The 21,061-nt window shown below is 36.1% G+C and overlaps 1 protein-coding gene across 1 annotated transcript in view; it reads left to right on the top strand.

The window, feature by feature from the left end:
• Window positions 1-21,061, top strand: part of LOC101344191 (tolloid-like protein 1) — a 271,716-nt gene that overhangs the window by 129,897 nt on the left and 120,758 nt on the right. Inside the window, exons 2-5 of the mRNA XM_004390077.1 lie at window positions 9,834-9,944; window positions 13,794-13,874; window positions 15,676-15,828; window positions 16,329-16,446. Coding sequence (XP_004390134.1) covers window positions 9,834-9,944; window positions 13,794-13,874; window positions 15,676-15,828; window positions 16,329-16,446 — 463 coding nt within the window. The remainder of the gene's footprint in view (window positions 1-9,833; window positions 9,945-13,793; window positions 13,875-15,675; window positions 15,829-16,328; window positions 16,447-21,061) is intronic.

Below are 21,061 nucleotides of genomic sequence, written 5' to 3'. Positions count from 1 at the left end.
ATAGGAATTGCACTGTATTTGTAGATTGGTTTGGGCATAATTGTCATTTTCACTATGTTGAGTTTACCTATCCATGAGCATAGTATGTTTTTCCATTTACGTAGATCCCTTTGGGTTTCTTGCAGTAGTGTTTTGTAGTTTTCTCTGTATAGGTCTTTTACATCCCTGGTTAGATTTATTCCTAAGTAATTAATTTTTTAGGGGCTATTATAAATGGTATTGTTTTCCTGATTTCCTTTTCATCGTTCTCTTTATTGATGTATAGGAATCCTTGATTTTTGTACATTAGTCTTGCATCCTGCTACTCTGCTTAATGTTTCTATTAGTTCCAGTAGATTTCTCTTGGAGTCTTTAGGGTTTCTATGGATAGTATCATATCATCCGCAAACAGGGACAGTTTAACTTCTTCATTATCAGCTTGGATGCCCTTTATTTCCATTTCTTGCCTTATTGCTCTAGCTAGAACTTCCAGCACAATGTTAATTAGGAGTGGTGATAAAAGGCATCCTTGTCTTGTTCCTGTTCTCAAGGGGAATGTTTTCAGCCCTCTCCATTAAGAATTACGTTGGCGATTGGTTTTGCATAGATGCCCTTTGTTAAGTTGAGAAATTTCCCTTCTATCCTTATTTTATTGAGAGTTTTTATAAGGAATGGGTGTTGGACTTTGTCAAATGTGTTTTCTGAGTCAATTGAGATGATCGTGTGATTCTTTTCTTTCCTTTTATTTATTTGGTGGATTGCGTTGATTGATTTTCTAATGTTGAACCATCTTTGCATACCTGGTATGAATGCTACTTGTTCGTGGTGCATTATTTTTTTGATATGACCCTGAATTCTATTGGCTAGAATTTTGTTGAGAATTTTTGCATCTATATTTATGAGAGGTATTGGTCTGTAATTTTCTTTTTTTGTGGCATCTTTGCCTGTTTTTGGTATGCTGGCTTTATATAATGAATTTGGAAGTGTCACTTCCTTTTATATGTTCTGAAATAGTTTGAGTAGTACTGGTACAAGCTCTTCTGTGAATGTTTGGTAGAATTCACCAGTGAAGCCATCTGGGCCAGGGTTTTTCTTTGTTGGGAGTTTTTTTTATTACCTTTTTCAATCTCTTCTCCTGTTAGGGATGTATTCAAATTTTCAACATCACTTTGTGTTAGTTTGGGTAGGTAATGTGTTTCTAGAAATTTATCCATTTCCTTTAGGTTTTCAAATTTGTTGGAGTATAGTTTTTCATAATATTCTGTTATAATCCTTTTTATTTCCGTTGGGTCTGTTGTAATGTCCCCCATTTCATTTCTTATTTGGGTTATTTGTGTCCTCTCCTGTTTTTCTTTTGTCAGTCTGGCCAGTGGTTTGTCGATATTGTGGATTCTTTCAAAGAACCAGCTTTTGATTTTTTGATTCTTTCTATTGTTTTCCTATTCTCTATTTCAATTATTTCTGCTCTGATCTTTATTATTTCCTTTCTTCTGGTGGCTGTGGGCTTTTTTTGCTGTTCTCTTTCTATTTGTTTGAGTTTTGTAGTTCATGTTTTGATTTTGTCCCTTTCTTCTTTTTTGATGTGTGCATGTATTGCTATAAACTGTCCTCTGAGGACTGCCTTTGCTGTGTCCCACTGGTTTTGGTATGATGTGTTTTCATTCTCATTTGATTCTAGGAACTTTTTGTTTCCATCCCTGATTTCTTCTGTTACCCATTTGGTTTGTAAGCAGGGTGTTACTCAGTTTCCATGTAATTGATTTTTTTTTTCCTTGCTCTTTCTGTTGTTAATTTCTAACTTGATGGTGTTTTGGTCAGAGAAGATACTTTGTATTATCTCAACGTTTTGGATCTTGTTGAGGATTGCTCTGTGGCCTAAGATGTGGTCTCTTCTGGAGAACTTTCCATGTGCATTGGAAGAGAAGGTGTACTTTGCAGCTGTAGGGTGGAGTGTTCTATATATGTCTGTGTTGTCAAGTTGGTTGATCGTGCCCTTTAAGTCTTCTCTATCTTTGTTGAGTTTCCTGTTAGATGTTGCATCCTTTACTGACAGTGGTGTGTTGAAATCTGCTATTATTGTGGAACTGTGAATTTCTCTTTTCAGTGCTTCTAGAGTTTGTTTTATGTATTTTAGAGCCCTGTCATTGGGTGCATAGATATTTAGTATGATTATGTCTTCATGATAGATCGTCTCTTTAATCATTATATAGTGTCCTTCTTTGTCTGTTATGGTCGATTTTGTTTTAAAATCTGTTTTATCTGAGATTAGTATTGCCATTCCTGCTCTTTTTTGGTGGCTGTTTGCTTGATATATTTTTTTTCTAACCTTTGATTTTTAATAAATTTACATCTTTGTTTCTAAGGTGTGTGTCTTGTAGACGGCATATTGATGGATCCTGTTTTTTTTATCCATTCTGTCACTCTCTGTCTCTTTATGGGTGCATTTAGGCCAGTTACATTCAGTGTAATTATTGATAGGCATGAGTTTATTGCTGTCATTTTGTAGTGCTTTTTTTGTGGTGCAGATGTTTTCTCTGTTCCTCTTACTTTTCTGGGCTGAATTCCTTTTGTTTGTGGACTTTTTTTTTATTTCTTTTGTTCTTGTAGATTTTGTTTTTGCTGAGACTTTATGTTTTTCTTCTTTATTTTGATGAGTAGGTTAGTTAACTTTCTTTGCAGTTACCTTGAAATTTACCCTTATCTTCCTAGGTTTGAACCAGTCTGTTGTTACTTGGTATCGCCTTGCCTTCCTCTCCATTAGAAGGTTCTATACCTACACTGTTTATTCCCTCTTTTATTGTTCTATGTTGTTGTCATTTACAGATTAACTTCTCTGATTCCCTGTTGTATTTCTTTTGGTTTTGGATAGTCCTTGAGAGTTCATTTGCTAGATTGGTATCTGGCTGGTACCATCCTACATCCTAGATTCTGCCTGTGAGCTGAAGTTGTTTGTTCTCAGATTGAAGAATTCCCTTTAATAATTCTTGTAAGTTTGGTTTTGTTTTTACGTAGTCCCTTAATTTCTTTTTATCTCGAAATGTTCTAATTTCACTATCATATTTGAACGAGAGTTTTGTAGGATATATTATTCTTTATGGCAATTTTTTTCTTTCAAGGTTTTATATAGGTTATCCCATTGCCTTCTTGCCTGCGTGGTGTCGGCCAAATAATCTGAGCTTAGTCTTATTGTTTCTCCTCTGTATGTGACTTCTTGTTTTTCACAAGCTGCTCTCAAGATTCTTTGTTTCTGTTTGGTTTTGGCGAGTGTGATTATGATATGCATGCCTTGGTGATTTTCTTTTGGGGTCTCTCCTATATTGGGTCATTGAGCTTCTTGGATGGCCAGCTTTTCATCTTTCATGATATTGGGGAAGTTTTCTGTCAGCAGTTCTTCAATGATCTTCTCTGTGTTTTCTATTCTCCCCCTGTTCTGGAACTCCAATCACACGCAAATTTTTGATTTTGATTGTATCCCACATAACTCTCAGGGTCTCTTCATTTTTCTTTGTTCTTTTTTCTGAGTTTTCCTGAAACAGAGTTGTATCCAAGTGTTTGTCTTCAATTCCACCGATCCTGTCTTCCACCATTTCAGATCTGCTTCTCAGCCTTTCTATGACACCATCCATTTCTGAAATCTTGTTGTTTATCTTTTGGATTTCTGACTGTTGTTTCTGTATGATTTCTAGTTGTGAATTCATTTTGGCATTTTGTTCCTGCATTATTTTCCTGAATTCTTCCATTTTTTTCCCATATTTTCCATGTATTTGTCTGCCTTTTCCATTAACTTGTCTATTGTTTCCTCATTTTTGTTTGCTTTTTGCTTCAACTCTTGGGTAGCTCTTAATATGAGAGACCTGAATTCCCTATCAGATAGTTCTAGTGCCTTTTCTTTTACTGGAAAGCCATCTGGTGTTTTATTTTGGACGCCTACTGGAACCACCTTGTCCTGTTTGTGTAAATGTTTTGATATTGTCTGCTGTCTTCAGGCATTCGGTAGTCATTTTCCTCATTTATTGTTTGTAGATTTGTTTGTTTCATCCTGCTTTTTTGTTTTATTTGGCTATGTCTGAGCAGGAGGGCTGTGTGTTCTTTGTTGTTTGCTCATCTGTTGGCATGATAATTATCACCTCCTTCTCCCATTGGCAGGATCATTAGCTCAGATATGGTACAGCAGGGCAAGTCTAGCTGAAGAGGCATTGCTGGGATGGATTGTTTGTGACACTTACTACAGTCACCAGGGCCAGCCAGTAATTAGTGCAGGCCATGCCTAGACTTCTTGGTGGTGTGATGTTCAGTGTACGGTGTAGGTACATAGGATGGAGGGGGGAGATTGTGATGTGTGGAGCTAAGATGGGTATGGGAAAGAGGAGAGAGGAACAGGAGCCAAAAACATACAAACAAAAAAGAGTGCTAGGGGAGCTTGCCATTGGAGTGAAGAGATGAGAGACTATGAAATGGAGAAAAACAAAAAGGAGAAGAAGAAGAAGAAAAAAATGTAAAAATGTATAAATAAAAGTTAGAAAGAAAGAAGGAAAGCAAAGCTCCCAGAGATCCCACCGGTTTGGCTGCGAGGTCTGGGGAAGTTGCTCCCAGGCCCTGAAGTACAGCCTGGCTAGAAGGGGTAGAGGTGTCACTCAGCACCAGGTATTTAGGGGAGAGGAAGTGAAGGAAAGTATAAAGAGATAAGAAACTGAGTAATGAAGAAAGACAAGAAGGGAAAAGAAAAGAAGGAAATAAAAAAGAGCAAGAAAAGCACCCCCAAAAAAACAGAAGAAAAAAGAAAAGCTCTCTAGGATCCTTCTGTGAGTATGCGTAAACTGAGGAGGTAGGTTCCAAGCCACGGAGTACTGCTTGGCTAGAACGGGCTACCAATTCGAGAAAAGAAAAAGAAAACAAACAAACAAACAATTCCAAACAAACAAAAAAATTCCCCGGGATCCCACCAGTGTGGCAGCATGGGCCGGGAAGCAGTTTCACTTTCAAGCGGCGTTTCACAGCCTTTCAGGAAGAAGCAAAGATGGCGCACGGATCCAGGTATTTGAGAGAAAGGAGGAAGAGGTGGTGAAAGGTGAGGAAAAAATCTAAAGAAATGGAAAAAAGCAACACCAGGAGCCAACAAATGGCACTTTGGAAGCCGGCCAGTGAAGGTGGGTGGAGTCCAAGCGACACGGTGTGAAATCGATGCTTATCGCAGAAAGCAGAGGAAGCCAAGTCGGGGTGAGGAAGGGTGGGGGGTGGGAAAGCATATATCGCTGGTTACCAGTTGTTCTGTCTCCTGCTGGAAGCTCCGTGAAGCTGCTTTCTCGTACCCCTGATTGCTGATCTCTTATAGGAGTCCAAGATGGCGGATCCATGCTGCATTAGCAGATAGGGGACCTCTGCATGTATCTGTCCTCTCTCTATGTTCTCTGTCAGTTTCTTCTTCCATTCGGTGCTTGGCTGAGTTCTTCATCTCTTCATTTGATGCTTAGGGTTTCAGGATTGCCGTTTTCTCTGTTTGGCTTAGTTTTTCGGATCTTTGCTGTGGAGGGACGGTGTGGTGCTTCTGCCTGTAGTGCCATGTTGCCCAGAACTGCTTCTTTACTCTTTGTGATTCTTTTTAACAATGTAGTGTGGTACTCTCTCCAGAAAAAATAGTCATGCATAATTTTATATACAGCTTTTAGGGGATCACAAACCTGAAGCCCCCTTAAAGCTAGTCCCCGGACTCAGCTTCATCTCATTAGGGAATTGAGAGTGGGTGGAGAAACATTTTTTAACATTAGAGTGTAAGGGAAATCACAATCTTGTATTTGTTTTGTAGTCATAATTCTTTTATAAAGTGTGTTTACTTGATCTACTACTGTAAAACACCCTTGGTCTCTGTTTTTTTGTTTTAATTTTTATTTATATTGAAGACAGATAAACTTATGAGGAAAAAAATTAAAATTGTGGATTTACATGTGGTTTAAAAATTGTCCTTCTAAACATTTTATTTGGGCGTATTGGTTAGCTCCGACCTCCTTTTGACCCTAAGAATCCAATAAAAGAAAAAACAAACCATTGCTCTCAAGCTGATTCTGACTCATAGCAACCCTATAGGACAGAGTAGAACTGCCCCATGGGGTTTCCAAGGAGCAGTGGTTGATTCAACTGCTGACCTTCTGGTTAGCAGCCTGAGCTCTTAACCACTGCACCACCAGGGCTGCAAGAATGCAAACAACTAGGAAATAATTTTCATTGTACTTGAGCTTTTCCCCAGGACTATCACCAGATTCCCACATCACTCTCAGTTCTGAACTCACTAACTTAACTTGCTGTATTAAATGGGGCAAATGAATGATAATTCATGCATTGTTTTAAATTTTACCTTACTTATCTTTTGATGCAAAGTAAATTGAGAATACTGAATGAAAAGGAAAAAAAAAATCCAAAGTTGATTTGGGAGCCACAAATATCTCTTTGAAACTGAATAACAAATACTGTTAGATTATAATGTAATTTACAACTTCACATCAATATAAATTGTCCTGGTCCGGCTTACTATACCAGCGCATAAGTAAAATATTTTATCATGCAGAAATAGGACTTAGAGTCAAGTAGAAGATGAATTCAGGAAACCTTCAAATGTGTAAAATATAGTCATGCATTTTAAACTATGTGATCAGTTAAAAATAACAAAAGGTCAATTTTTTATTTTCTGTTGGTAACATCAAGATTTAAAGAAAAAACAACTGTAAGCGAAATGGGTCTATATACTCCAGAGCTGTTTTGTCTCCTTTTTCATATCCTGTGGCCTCCTGCCATTTTTTCTCTGCAGATGTAATGTTTTGCTTCTGTGAAGTGATATATCCTTGGACTGCAGATCAGTGTTGGATATAATCCATCAAGGCGGGATTCCTACTGCATGTGAAAAGTTGTTACAGGAAAATAAAAATCTAAAACACATTTGCATTTCATTTTACTCTGATTACTTTTATTATGTAACTACTGACAAACTCAGCCTTGTATAGATGACTGTTTCAGTTTGAAAGTGAACCAGCTCATTCTGAGAGGAGTAAAAGTTTTCCTTGTAGGAAAAAAAAAAAGATACCAAGAAAGAGGATGACAATGATGATAATTTTTTGCAATATTTGGGACCTTTTCAAACTGAGTATCTGAGACACTGTTCCAGACCTACTGAATCAGAGTCTGCATTTTAACCATATCCACTGTAACTCCTATGCAACTTAGAGGTTGAGTGTTTGTAGTTGCCCAACACTAGGAAAGGAAGAGACAGGCTGAGAGTCCTGAGGGATCAGTGTTGACAGTTAGAAGTACTTGATGTTGGAAGTTTTAAATAACTAGCACACTTGGCTTTACCTTCAAGTAGGTTAAAATCTTGTAAAATACAGTACAAAATTTATTTTTATGAAAATTAACAAGTCTTATGAAACAAACAAAAAAACTGGTTGCCATCGAGTCAATTCCAACTGATAGTGACCCTGTAGGACAGAGTAGAACTGCCCCATAGGATTTCCAAGGAGGGGCTGGTGGACTTGAACCGCCAACTTTTTGGTGAGCAGCTGTAACTCCTAACCTCCAACAAGTCTTACATCTATCTAGCTATATAATTGCTAGACAAATTATTTTTTTTTGGACAGCCCATCTCTTTCTTGGGATGTCTGGCTTTAGGGACAGTGGAATATCAGCAATATCTGCTGCATGTATTTGAAGCCTGTTAGAATGTGGATTCAATTTTAGGCCTCCAGCCTAACCTCTTAGTGCTGTGTGGGAGAAAAGACTTGATGATCTGCTCTCGTAAAGATTTTAGCCTAGGAAATCCTATGGGGTAATTCTACTCTGTCCCATAGAGTCTCTATAAATCGGAATTGACTCAATGGCACCAAAACAGTAACTTAGTGCTATAAACTATTCTACAACCCCTTCATTACTTTGTTTCTGCGAACAATAAGGAATCAGTAAAAGTAAAGAGCTACTTACTGTCTTTAAAGTCTATCCATTCCATTGGCATTGGGGCCCAGGACTGGGGCTAAATAAACAGCTCTAATTCTAATAAAAAATTTTTTTGTATGTTGAGCTGATATTAACTTTGAACTAATTTTTTTTTTTTTTCCCTTCTGGATTTATACCTAAGTTTAACTCCCTTTTATCTCATGTTAGTTTTGTACCAGGGAACTAAACTGGCTAAATAATCTTATGTAATAAACCTGTGGTCAAAGCCTAAATCATTGTATTGCTGTTATGATTGAAGGATAAATTTTGTAATTATAAAATTATACAAATGTAATTATAGAATTATATTTATAATTAACAAATATAAAATTTGAGCCCAGTAAACACAGTGATTTGAAAGGCGTGCGTTTTCTCCTACTTCACGAGGCCAGAAGACCGAACTCAGAGCCTCAGCTCTAGGCGAAGGTCCTTCTTTGTCTCTTTCAGCTTATATTAGTTGCCAACTATTAGTTGCTATTAGTTGCCAACAATCTTTGGCATTCCTGGACTTGTAGATGCATCTGCCTCCATTGTCACGTAGTGTCTTCCCCTTGTATGTCTGCCTCTCTGTATTTTTAACCAGTTGCCATTGAGTAGCTGACTTTTCAGAAATTTTTTGGCATGACTTTCTTTCGAAGTGCCTCTGCTTAGACTTGAACCTCCACCCTTTCGGTTGGTCAAGCACATTAACCATCACCACCTCCCAGGGATTCCTTTATTTCTTTACTACTACTTTAATACTACTCAGAAGGGATTAGGTGTAGGACCCACCCTACCGCTGTATGACCTCATGAATATGTCAAAAGAAAACCCTGATTTCCAAACAGGATCACATTCACAGACAGAGGTGTTAGGACTGCAGCAGTGGGGACATGATTCTATCCATAATAGACTTTATAAAAGAAATTCACACACTAGTTGTGAATGAAGTCTCCCATTTTTTTGCCATGGTTTATAGAGCTTTGCTTTATTAAGCAGTACAAAAGATAGACTAAGTATAGAAATTAAATCAGAGAATTTCTAAGTTTTAGGATAACAATTTTGATGGTCCCGAAAATATGGATCATGTGTTATTTGTCATAAAAGTCAAAGGCCTGGCACATAGTAGTTGCCTAAATAAATGTTGACTTAAATATTACTTTTGGTAGTTACTTATACATTTTATAGAGACTCAGAGGCAATATCATCTTTAGAGAAGTGCCTTTGTATAAATGTATGAAAATGTAGCAGGATGCACTGTTATAATAGTACAATATATACTGTACACTATATGCAACCTATAACCCATTGTTACCAGGTAGGTTCCGACTCATACCCACCCTGTGGGACAGAGTAGAACTGCCCCATAGGGTTTCCAAGGAGCAACTGGTGGATTCGAACTGCTGACCTTTTGCATAGCAGCTGAGCTCTTAATCACTGTGCCACCAGGGCTTCAGTACAACATTAGCCTGTCTTAATTGCACCTTGCTTTATGAAGTTATCATGACGCAAGGGTTAGTTGTTACCACTTCTCTTTCTACTCTGTCAGTGAGGATCTGTTGAGTGTCGCAAGCACACAGACATTTTCACCAGATTTTTATTTATCTGCAGGCTCTTCCTTACAATAAGTGAGTGACCATCTCATTGAAGGAAACTGCTATTCCCCTTCTTCCAAATATCAAAGAAAAAAAGAAAGGGGGAGGGTCATGACATTGACAGATGGTTAATGTTTGTACTATAATAAGTCTAATAAATTCAGTTATAATCAGGTATAATCTGAAGTATCTACCTCTGTATGAACCATGTTTCCATATTTTTAGCAAGGTTTTTCTAATTAGCGATGTTTGCATAGATGTCCTCTTTTAAATATTTTACATTTTAATTAATCTTTTCTTTTTTAGCTGTGTTTTGGGGTGATATTGCCTTAGATGATGAAGACTTAAGTATCTTTCAAATTGATAGGACAATTGACCTTACCCAGAACCCCTTTGGCAAACTTGGACATACCACAGGTACGGTTGATTATTTGATTAGATATTTGTTTATTTTGGAGTAAATATAGTTTAACAATGTTATAAACATTCCTTGGATCACTTTTAATGTCTCACTGATCACCTTCAATCTCTTGGACACAAATGGTCGTATTTAGAAATTTAGGCCTTGTCAATAGTTTTCATTTCTTTAATTAATTTTTTTCTAGCAAACATACTGTTTATTATGTACCAGACCCTATTTAAATGCTTTGCAGATATCAATTCTTTGAATCCGCACAACAACTCCATAGGGTAGGTTCTAATATTACTGTGATTTACAAGGGAGGAGATCTAGTTAGAAGGTTAAGTATCTTGTTCATTGTCACACAGCCAGAAAGTAGCTGAGTGAGGACCAGAATTAATGCTGAGAAAGCTCAGATTTCATGCTCTGGACAACTATATTCAATTGCCCCATTTGGATATAGAGTTTTAAAATGTAAATTATTCTTAGAGCCCTTATATACAAACTTATTTAGAAAAAAATGTATCTCTATCTCTATCAATCTACGAATTTGTATGGAAAACCCAGAAGATAGTTTTAATTTTAGCTGTTTTGAGCATAATAAAATTATGCCCATGGGAGACTTACAATACTTAAAAGATTACTGGGTTCTCATTTTTAAATATTTTTTATTAAAAATTTAAAATATGTTATATTACATTGGTAAGATTTTTATTCTATTTTATTTTGGAGAAACATTGCAAGTTTCACATGTCTTTTTGTAGTTAAAGCTAAAAAAATTATTTGATGTCATGCTTTTTGTGACTCATTGCACTGCCCCATATTACTATTTTTATTTTATAGTTCCTTTCTGGTCTATATTACAGACTTAAGACTGTTTTTATTGTGAATTAATCTCTCTCTTTGTCTAATTTACTTTTTGTCCGACTCTTTATTATGACAAACTTAAAACATATAGAAAAGTTGAAAGTACAGTGCAAGGAAAACCATACGGTGGTATTCCCATCGCTTAAATTCAACAGTTGTTAATAGTTACCATATCTTCTGTGTGTGTGTGTACGCATACATGCATATATGTGTGTGTGTAAAAGAGACCATTTTGAAATTAATTGCAGACCGCATCCCACTTTAAAATCAAGTAGATTAGCATGAACCTTCTATGAATAAGGATATTTTTCTATATACCCAAGATACCATTATCATATCTATGAAAATTAGCCATAATGAAAATGTATGTAAAATAAAACCTAAGAAACTTAAGATAATAACCCATACTGTTTAAAGAATATTATGCTTTGTCCTTTCTTAGGTATAGTGTCTTTCCTGAAACATACGCCAAAACGGGGAATTACTTGCTTCACAGTGTGATCACAGATGGTGCATTTCTGTAGAATGTATTTATTAGCTGACTCTCCCATTACTGGCTCGCGTTTAACACTGCCATGGAAGCAATATGTTCTGGATGGTAGTGCAGTGATACAGCTCAGCAAAATCCTAGATTGATCATAAACTGCATTTTCAGTTTTGATTAAAAAATTTTTGTAGCTTCTAGCTCTATTTAGGTCATTTCTTTACCCACTGTACCCAGTTAGTTTAGAGGCATTCATTTGCTATGATTTCAAAAGTTTTAATACATTTAGTTTATTTTGTCATTTTATTTATATGTAAGCACTGAAATAGTAATAATGGAAGAAAAGTACTGTTATCTTAGCGATACAGAATAATATAGATTAGTCAGTCAATCATACAACTATTTATTCTAAATATATATGTGAAATGTACACACATTTGAAAGTCCAATAATAACTTGCATTACTCAGATGAATTTAAAAAAATATACAGGTATCTTATATTTTTCTTACTCTTTCCTTTTTTTTTCTTTTCGTTAACTTGTTTGTGCTGACTTGACTATATTTCTCATTTCCATATTTCAAACTGTATAGCTTTTCCCATAAGTATTTACTTAATTTATGTATTTTTTAAAACATGTGCAAAATAACCACTTATTTCTTGAAGTTTCCTTTTGTTCTATTACAATGAATTACCTGCACAATTTTTTTTATTTCAGTTGCTATGAAAACTATTTAAAATTACTAAAAATTTTATTATTAAAAGTGTTATTGCCTTTGATCGTTCTAAAATCCTTTTTTTCAGTTCTGCAATTGTTCTTATCTTTATAATTACCTTAATTTTAAATGCATTTCTTTTTTCTCATAAAGAATGAGAAAAATGCCTTCTTATACATCTGTTTATATGCATTTTAGGTCTATGTAATGTAAAATCTAATTGCTATTGTAACTGCTTGGGAATGAAGGCATTTAAGTATTACCTCATCTTTCTAAAATGTTCAATGAAAAAATTTCAAAAATTTTTTCAAGGGACACAGCAAAAATGTGACCATGTAATGCAAATAATTAAGGAGATGATTCATCAGTGCATAAGCACTCTAACGGATGTGCCTTATAAGGACTTATAGGATTTTTGCTTTTAGGGGCTTATATGGCAGTAGCTTTTCTTACTGTTTTTGCTTCTTATTAGCTCCAATCAAGATAATTAGGTTTCAGTAGTAATTACAAAGGGGAAAAAAGTACTAGAAGGAAATAGTTCCAAGTCTGAGAACAGTTCACTGTCTCCATAGATTCCTGGCCCCAGTTCATTATTAGTCCAAAGATACTCATAAACCCCAGACACTATTTTTGGTATAAATTCATCTGCAGTGTTCTAATGCCGTTAGATGTTATAGTGGTTGTTTGCTCAATGATATCTCTTTATTATTTGTTGATGAAAAATGTTGGGAGTAAAGAAAACAAGGGACAAAATAGAGGCAGCATTTTATTTAAAAACACTGGTATCAGAATCAGAGGACTTGAGTTTTAGCCAAATGATCTGCTTTCTGTCCTGTGACATAAACCTACCTTTTTTGGTCTTTGTTGTCAGAAGACATAGTTCCTTATCCTTACCTTCTTCTCTTTTTTGAGCTATACAATTCTTTAACATCTATTTTTATAAGCTTTGCAAATTACATAACATAGGAAAAGTATTGTATAGTCAATTACTATTTTCTTTTGGATTTTTACATTGTGACTTTCTTGTTGTTATTGTTATGTGCCATTGAGTCAGTTCCAACTTGTAGCAACCCTATAGGACAGAGTAGAACTGCCCCATAGGGTTTCCAAGGTGCGGCTGGTGGATTTGAACCACCGACCTTTTGGTTAACAGCCAAGCTCTTCACCCCTGCACCACCAGGGCTCCATGACTTTCTTCTTTCTTGTTAAGTGTTATTGGTTTTTATGAATTATTGAAAGAACTTTTCAAAATTTAATTGGATGTATTGTAAAAGTTGATATACTTTTAGTAAGATTTCAAATTGATCATGACTTTCACTATATATTTACTCTTCTAATGTTTTTATTTTAATTTGTTGATTTGAATTCTGAAACTATTCAGCTTGTATTGGGAGTATAGTTGGAATGCAATCAACAGGGCAGAACAACTGCTGTCATCCACTGTGACACTGTATGATGTCAGAGTCGCAGTGAAGAAAAAATGTTTCTTGTTTTCAATAGATGATTCAATTGTTATGATGTTCAAATAAAGTTATGCTTAGATTGTTGTCTGGGTCTCTCCCCCACCCCCCACCCCCACTCCCTTATTTATTTGTGTTTTTAGTTACCAAAATTTGTAACCGTGGAATTTTTTCTGCTGTTCAAAGATTCATGGATATTTATAACTCGAACACTCTAGCATCATGTAAAAAAGTATAGTAATTCTCAAAGAGAATTCAGTGTAATCTATTACTGTAATGCATTTATGAGAAATTTGAAGTATAGGGAATGTAACTTAATTCTTTTCTTTTATTCTTTAAGGTGGACTTGGAGACCATGGTATGTCAAAGAAACGAGGGGCCCTCTACCAACTTATAGACAGGATACGAAGAATTGGCTCTGGTATATCAATGTTTAAAGTTGCAGAAGCTTGACTTGATTTACAGTAAATATTATACTCATAGCAGTTCAGTTCATTAAAATCAGTGTGCAGTTATGATGTGAAGTATGTAAAGGATATGTGCTGTTTGTCTTTCGTTAGCTCATATTTCATGTAAGTCTTTTTAGAACTTAATATGGGAAAATCAAAATGTTCCTCTAACTTATTTTAAGCCTCTCCTACTTAAAAATATGTTAAGTATCTATTTATTTTTGAGATTTATCTCCAGTTAATTTTTTATCTCACCGAACTATTTTCATCAAGTGTGGAGCTACATCAATTTTAATCAAATGAGAAAATGTCATGGCTATTAGTTTGGAAATAAAACCTGCTTAAAATAAATTGACAAGCTGATTTACTGTATTATAAAAAATAGTTGAAAACATATTTTCACCGATCGAAAATGCATAAAGGAATAACATATTGTTTTGAGCAACTGCTTTCTGGGCTTATAATTATTTTTTTGTAGTATCGAGTTCATTAACCACTAATTGTAGATTTTAGGGTTGTTTGTTTCAAAGTCTTCTGTTAAAGCTCAGATTCTAATATCTCTTGAATTGATGGATTGGTAATTAATGAGTTGAAGGTATGTTATACTTCCTGTAAGGAAGGAATTTCCCAAGCAAATATGCTTTGCTCCAGGATACCAAAAAGATGAGCATGTTAGGGGCATAGGTGTGGGGGACATACATTCAATATTTGCTGTATATGTGAAGCATACACTGTTGTTGTTAGCTGTTGTCAAGTCATTTCCGATCATGGTGATCCAATGTGTGCAGAGTAGACCTGCTTCATAGGATTTTCAAGGCTGTGACCTTTCAGAGGCAGATTGCTTGGCTTGTCTTCCAAGGCGCTTCTGGGAAGGTTCAAACTGCTAGCAGTCGAGTGCTTAACCCTTCACGCCACTCAAGGGCCAAGTATACACTAGTACTGGGGTATCTGTATCAGCTGCAATACATGAATAAGAAAGAATAATCCTGCAAATTTAGGGAAAACAGGAACAAAAGTAGTCTACAAAACAACCAAGAAGAGTAGACAATTAGACTTGAAAGTTTTTCAGAAACAGACTGCATTTTATGATGGCATCATCAAGCCGGATCCCATCTGGAAATCAAACTGTCTACCATGATGTGAATCTCGGAGAGATTAGAATGGAGACGACCCTTTATCTCAGATGACAAAGACCGTATCTGTCTTGCTTTATGTCTTTCAATATCTGTACAGTGTAACACACACATTCAGGCTGTACTACAGAATATCAGTCCTGATTTAAAGGATTAGGAATGCAGCCGGAATAAGAAAATTTTGAATATCATGTGAGTTTATTAAATACTTGGAGTTGCCATGAGTCAGAGTTGACGTGACATCAAGGTTTTTTTTTTTTTTAATTAAACAAAATTTAGTTTATCGTCTGGCAGTGAACTGGTAGTGATCTGGATAAACTGCAGTAAATTAGAATCCATCAAATAATTTTCCATAGCTACAGCTATGCCTGACTTCTCTCTGCTGCAGGGTATTGTGCGGAAATTCATCAAAATTTGGTCATAGAGCATTAGGAATAAATCTTTTGACATGAAATACTTAAATATTTTAATTCTTCTTTCAAGTATTTAATATGAGTGAAGCTTTTCTTTAATGTATTTGGACTGCAGGCATATCTGGGCAAATATGTAAATAAGACATTTCAACTGTTGTCCTTTAAGAGGTCAACAATTCCCTGACCTAGGACTTCTGTTTCACAGAATATTTTAAATGTCACTGCAGGCTTGGAGCAAAACAACACAGTTAAGGGAAAAGTACCTCTAAAATTCTCAGGGCAAAATGAGAAAAATCGAGTTCCCAGAGCTGCCACATCAAGAACTGAAAGAATATGGCCTGGAGGCGTTATTCCTTATGTTATCGGGGGCAACTTCACTGGTAAGCTATTCCCAGAAAGTCTATTTTCATAAAGAAATAATAACTATTGTACAGAGTATTGTATATTTTTATAGAATATTAATATACAAAACATATTATTAAATCAAACTTGGAAAATACCACAGTACCTTAGGTTATTAGTTCAGAATATCCTTGAGATTGAGAAATATATTTAGTTTTGTGTTTTGAGAATCTCAAGTACTGTTCTGGTTTTAAACCGTGTTTCAAATGTGCTGTTAAATCAGGGAGCTGATCCCTCTTCAGCCGACAGGAAGGATGTAGGTCCCGTGTATAGAACCTTGGACACACAAAATGCTTTTAGAGACAGTGAGGGATAACTTTCTGAATGTCAGGTGGGTGTCCTTTCTTAACAATGACTCACTTATGGGCAGGCATTCTTTGCTTGATAATAGCGGTGGCATTCTCCACGGCCCAGCCAGACTGGAAGGACCCCTCAGTGGGGCAGACGCTGTTTTATTAACGTCACGCAATTTTTCCAGGCAGCCAGCGAGCCATGTTCAAGCAGGCCATGAGGCACTGGGAAAAGCACACTTGTGTGACTTTCATTGAAAGAAGTGACGAAGAGAGTTACATTGTGTTCACATACAGGCCTTGTGGGTAAGTAGAACCAGGGCATGACTTAAGTTAGCTTAGAAGGAAAGACCTAAATATTTAAAAATCCATTGATTTCCTAATATTTACTTACTATACTGTCCTCGAGAGGTCTGAACTTTACATAAGAAAATATTATATATATTCTTATGTAAATATATTCTTTTATCACAGACATCTGTGCATCAACCCCAAGTTTCTTCTTCCACTCACTGAGCTACTTTCTCTTTTGTTGTAACTGTAACAATGGCGTTGCTGACGTCCCATTCACCCACGTTAGAAACTTCAGCAATGTTGTGTGTTAATTCTGTTGCACTTCCGCCTAAGTTTCTATTGATATTCATATGCCTGTCTGATTCCATCTCTATCCCATGTCTGCTAAAAAAAAAAAAAAAAAAGACCCGTTGCTGTCGAGTCGATTCCGACTCATAGTGACCCTATAGGTCAGAGCAGAACTGCCCAGTAGGGTTTCCAAGGAGCGGATGATGGATTCTAACTGCTGATCTTTTGGTTAGCAGCCAAGCTCTTAACCACTGCTCCACCAGGGCTCCTATCCCATGTCAGCACCTATATTCGTTCGTTTCTTTATTATCTCACACCTGGTCTATTTCAATTGCTCCACAAGTCACTGCCCCTAGAATTATTTTCTTAAAATACAGGTCAGACCAATTTACCACCCGTATTAAGATTGTATAGTGTTTCTTCCTGTAATTTTGGTTTCTAGATTTGCTCCTTACAGGATAACGACTTATTCTCCCCTCTACCGCGGGAGGGAAAAAAAAGATTCTGTAAGTTGTGAAAACACTATGTTAAATTTCAACAGGTATTTCTACAGCACTGCGCTAATGAACATTATTAATAGCCAACTAATGGGAAGGAATATACAGAGTGTTCTAAACTGATTTAAAAATGGCACCCGTAGCCCCCACCTTCCTCTGCTTGCTTTAAAGTGAAGAACATACATCAGTATCCCAGGACATATTTTGGGAAATTCTGGCCTGAGAATAAAATCCAGATTCCTTGATATAGTGTTTAAGGAATGCCATGAACTGACCACTCCTTCCGTTTTCAGCTTCTGCTGCTGCCACATCTCTCCACAAATCCCATGATTCAGACATGATTGAATAATAGCAGTTCTCCAAGTAATTCTTGATATTTTAAAAGCATTTTTTATTGGGAAAGTTTTGTATCTGACACAAAACCCCATATACCAATCCATCAGAATCAAGAATTATCAACTTTTTGTGACACTTGCTTTTTTTTCTTTCTTCTTCCCTTCCGTTTGTAGATGTTTTGGTGTTCTTGTTACTGTCGTTTCTGTAGCGTTTTAAAGCAAATCCCTGCCATCATATAATCTGACTTGTAAATATTTTAGTATCTATTTCTACCAAGTACAACCATTCTTACATGAATACAGTATCATTATCAAAAGTAACAAAATTAAAAATAGTTGCTTAATATCATCTAACGTCCACTGTATCTAAAAACCCAAACCAGTTGCTGTCAATTCCATTCTGACTCATCGGAGAGCCCATGCGTTTCAGAGTAGGGTTTTCAATGGCCAGGCCTTTTTTCCCAGGCACCTCTGGGTGTATTCAAACTGCCAACCTTTTGGTTGGTACTTGAGCATTTAACCATTTGTGTTACCCAAGGGCTGCCTGCTCTACATAGACCTTCCTCAATTATTTAAAAGCTATCTCTTGACAATTGGTTTGCTTGAATCAGGATCCAGATAAGCTCCACTCATGTTATTTGTGTCTCCGAAGTCTCTGTATTCTACAAGTCTTTTACTCACCCCCTTTCCCAATGCCCTTAGATTTTCTCATGCTCTTAAATTTGTTGAAGAAACAGTTCTCTTAAAGACTTTCCCATATTCTATCTGTTTGCTTCCTCATTGTATCATTTTATTTTTCCTCTCTCCCCAGTATTTTCAGAAAATTAGAATTTATATCTAAAGACTTGTTTAAATTCAACTTGATTTTTTTTTCTTGCTAAGAAATACTTGATAGGCTGTGCTGTCTACTTGATATTACTTCAAGTCAAGAGGCACGTGTGTCTGGACTTCCCACTTGTAGTGATGCCGCAATTGACCAGCAGATTCAAAAGGTGGCATCCAGTCCTTCCGTTGGAAGAGTCCTGTCAATGTTTTTATGATGGGCTGAGGAATCATGAATGATCATTGCAAAATGGTGATTCTCTAAAGCTCTTCTTTTCTTTCATTCTTTCTATATTACCTGAAATTCTTACATAAAGAAGAATTTTTCGCTACTCTGCTAGAGCTATTTGAATATCCTGAGGTATGTTAATATAGGACAATCAAAATAAATGCTTAATTCTAATGGAGGAAATAATTCTTGCCCTAATGCCATATATTTTTTTGGAAAAGTATCATATATATATCCCTATATATATATTTATATACTTATTTATATTGGTGGGGGAGACTGTATCATCTTGCTTTGTTCTACCATAAGTTTTTGGAGGATTTAACTTAAAAAAAATAATGGATTTTACTTTTGATCCTATATGAGTGACGTTAAACATAATTATACATTATTACCTTTCTATATATTTTTCAATAGTTCCATAGTTTTTTAGTTATGACTTATTCAAGCAATGTTTCCTCCTAAATTACTCTACTTTTGGCTTGATTAGTTTTGGTCACATTTGAAATACTACCTCATTTTTTTTTTTTTTTTTGCTATCTTTAAGAGACTCACTTTATTTTATTGTGTTTTAGGTGGAAGTTTACTTGCAAACTGGGTTCCCATTTAACAACTTTTATACAAATCGTTCCATGACACTGGTTATAATTTTCATAATGTGTCAGCAATCTCTTTATTTCCATTCTGTTTGTTCTGTGTCCATTGATCTAGCTTTTCTTCCCCTTCTTACCTTCTCATCTTTGCTTTTGGGTAAATGTTGACCGTTTGGTCTTACACAGTTTATTGTTTAAGCGAGGACATTCTTCATGGATGATACTGTTTGTTTTATAAGCCAGTCTATTATTTGGCTGAAAGGTGACTCCAGGAGTAGCTCAGTTCCGAATTCGAAGAGTTTATTAGGGTGATAATCTCGGGGGTCCCTCTAGTCTCTATTGGTCCAGTAAGTCTGGCCTTTTTTAGGAATTTTCTTCTACATTTTTCTCCCATTCTACCTGGGACCTTCTATTGTGTTCTTTGTCAGAAAGGTCAGTAGTGGTAGCCAGGCACCATCTAGTTCTTCTAATCTCAGGTTAGAAAACGCCATGGTTCATGTGGGCTCTTCGTCCTGTGGACTAGTTTCTTCTCTGAGTCTTTGGTTTCCTTCATTCTCTTTTGTTCTAGATGAGTAGAGACAATGGTTGTATCTTAGATGGCTGTTTGCAAGCTTTTAAGACACCAGACGCTACTCACCAAACTAGGATGTAGAACATTGTCTTTAGGAGCTATGTTATGCCAACTGACTGAGCTGTCCCACGAGACTATAGTCCCAAGCCTTCCCACCCAGGAAACCAATCCCAGAAGTTGTTTGGATATGTCTAGGAAGTCTCTGTAACTATGCCCCCTATGTGGTTTGTTATATATATGAATTTATGTGCAGCACACCCAAACATGTATACACATATGCCTACAGATACACCTATACATGCACAAGCATGTACTTGCATCTGCCTTCCTATACACATATATGCATACATAGCTATGCACGTAACAACACACATATTTTTGGCTGTTATTACTGTTGTTGCAGAATTGTCCATGTTATAGCATTTACTGAAATTGTCCCCTTTTCTTTTGTGCTTCTCAGGGTCTTCCTTTACCTTGGTCAAATTGTGCAGACTTCACCCATATTTGGAATTGATTTTCCCATCGCCAAAAATAACAAGTGTCTACATTCTAGAATGATTTCCCCTTCCTCTCGCTCCCATCCATGATAACCACCAAAGAACGTTGCCTTCTGTGTGTATATCCATTCTTACTTTTTATAATAGTGGGACCATGCAACATTTGTCCTTTCATGATTGACTTATTTCACTGAGCGTAATGTCCTCCAGATTCATCCATGTTATAAGTTGTTTCGCAGACTCCTCATTATTCTTCATAGTTGCTTAGTATTCCTTTATAGTATGTACCACAATTTGTTTATCCATTCTTCCATTGATGGGCACTTAGATTGTTTCCATCTTTTTGCTATTGTGAATAATGCTGCAATGAACATAGGTGTGCAAATGTCTATTCATGTCACTGCTTTTGTATCTCTCGGATATATACCTAAGAGTGTGATTGCTGGATCATAAGGTATTTCTATTTCTAGCTTTTGGAGGAAGTGCCACACTGTTTTCCATAGTGGTTATACCATTTTACAATTCCATCAGCAGTGTACAAGAGTTCCAATCTCCCCATTTCCTTTCATTAAAGAATGTTGCTGGGATTTGGATCGAGATTGCATCCTATCTATAGATTGTTTTGGGTATTTTTGACATTTTCACAATATTGTTTTATAGTTTTCCTTGTATAAGTCTTATACATCCCTGGTTAGGTTTATTCCCCGGTATTTTATCCATTTAGGGGCTATTGTAAATGGTATTGTTTTCATGATTTTCTTTTAGTACTTCTCCTTATTAGTGTAGAGGAGACCA

Source organism: Trichechus manatus, unplaced genomic scaffold, assembly GCF_000243295.1.
Source record: "Trichechus manatus latirostris isolate Lorelei unplaced genomic scaffold, TriManLat1.0 scaffold00281, whole genome shotgun sequence".
Lineage (NCBI taxonomy): Eukaryota > Metazoa > Chordata > Mammalia > Sirenia > Trichechidae > Trichechus > Trichechus manatus.
This window is presented reverse-complemented; position numbering and strand designations above follow the sequence as displayed.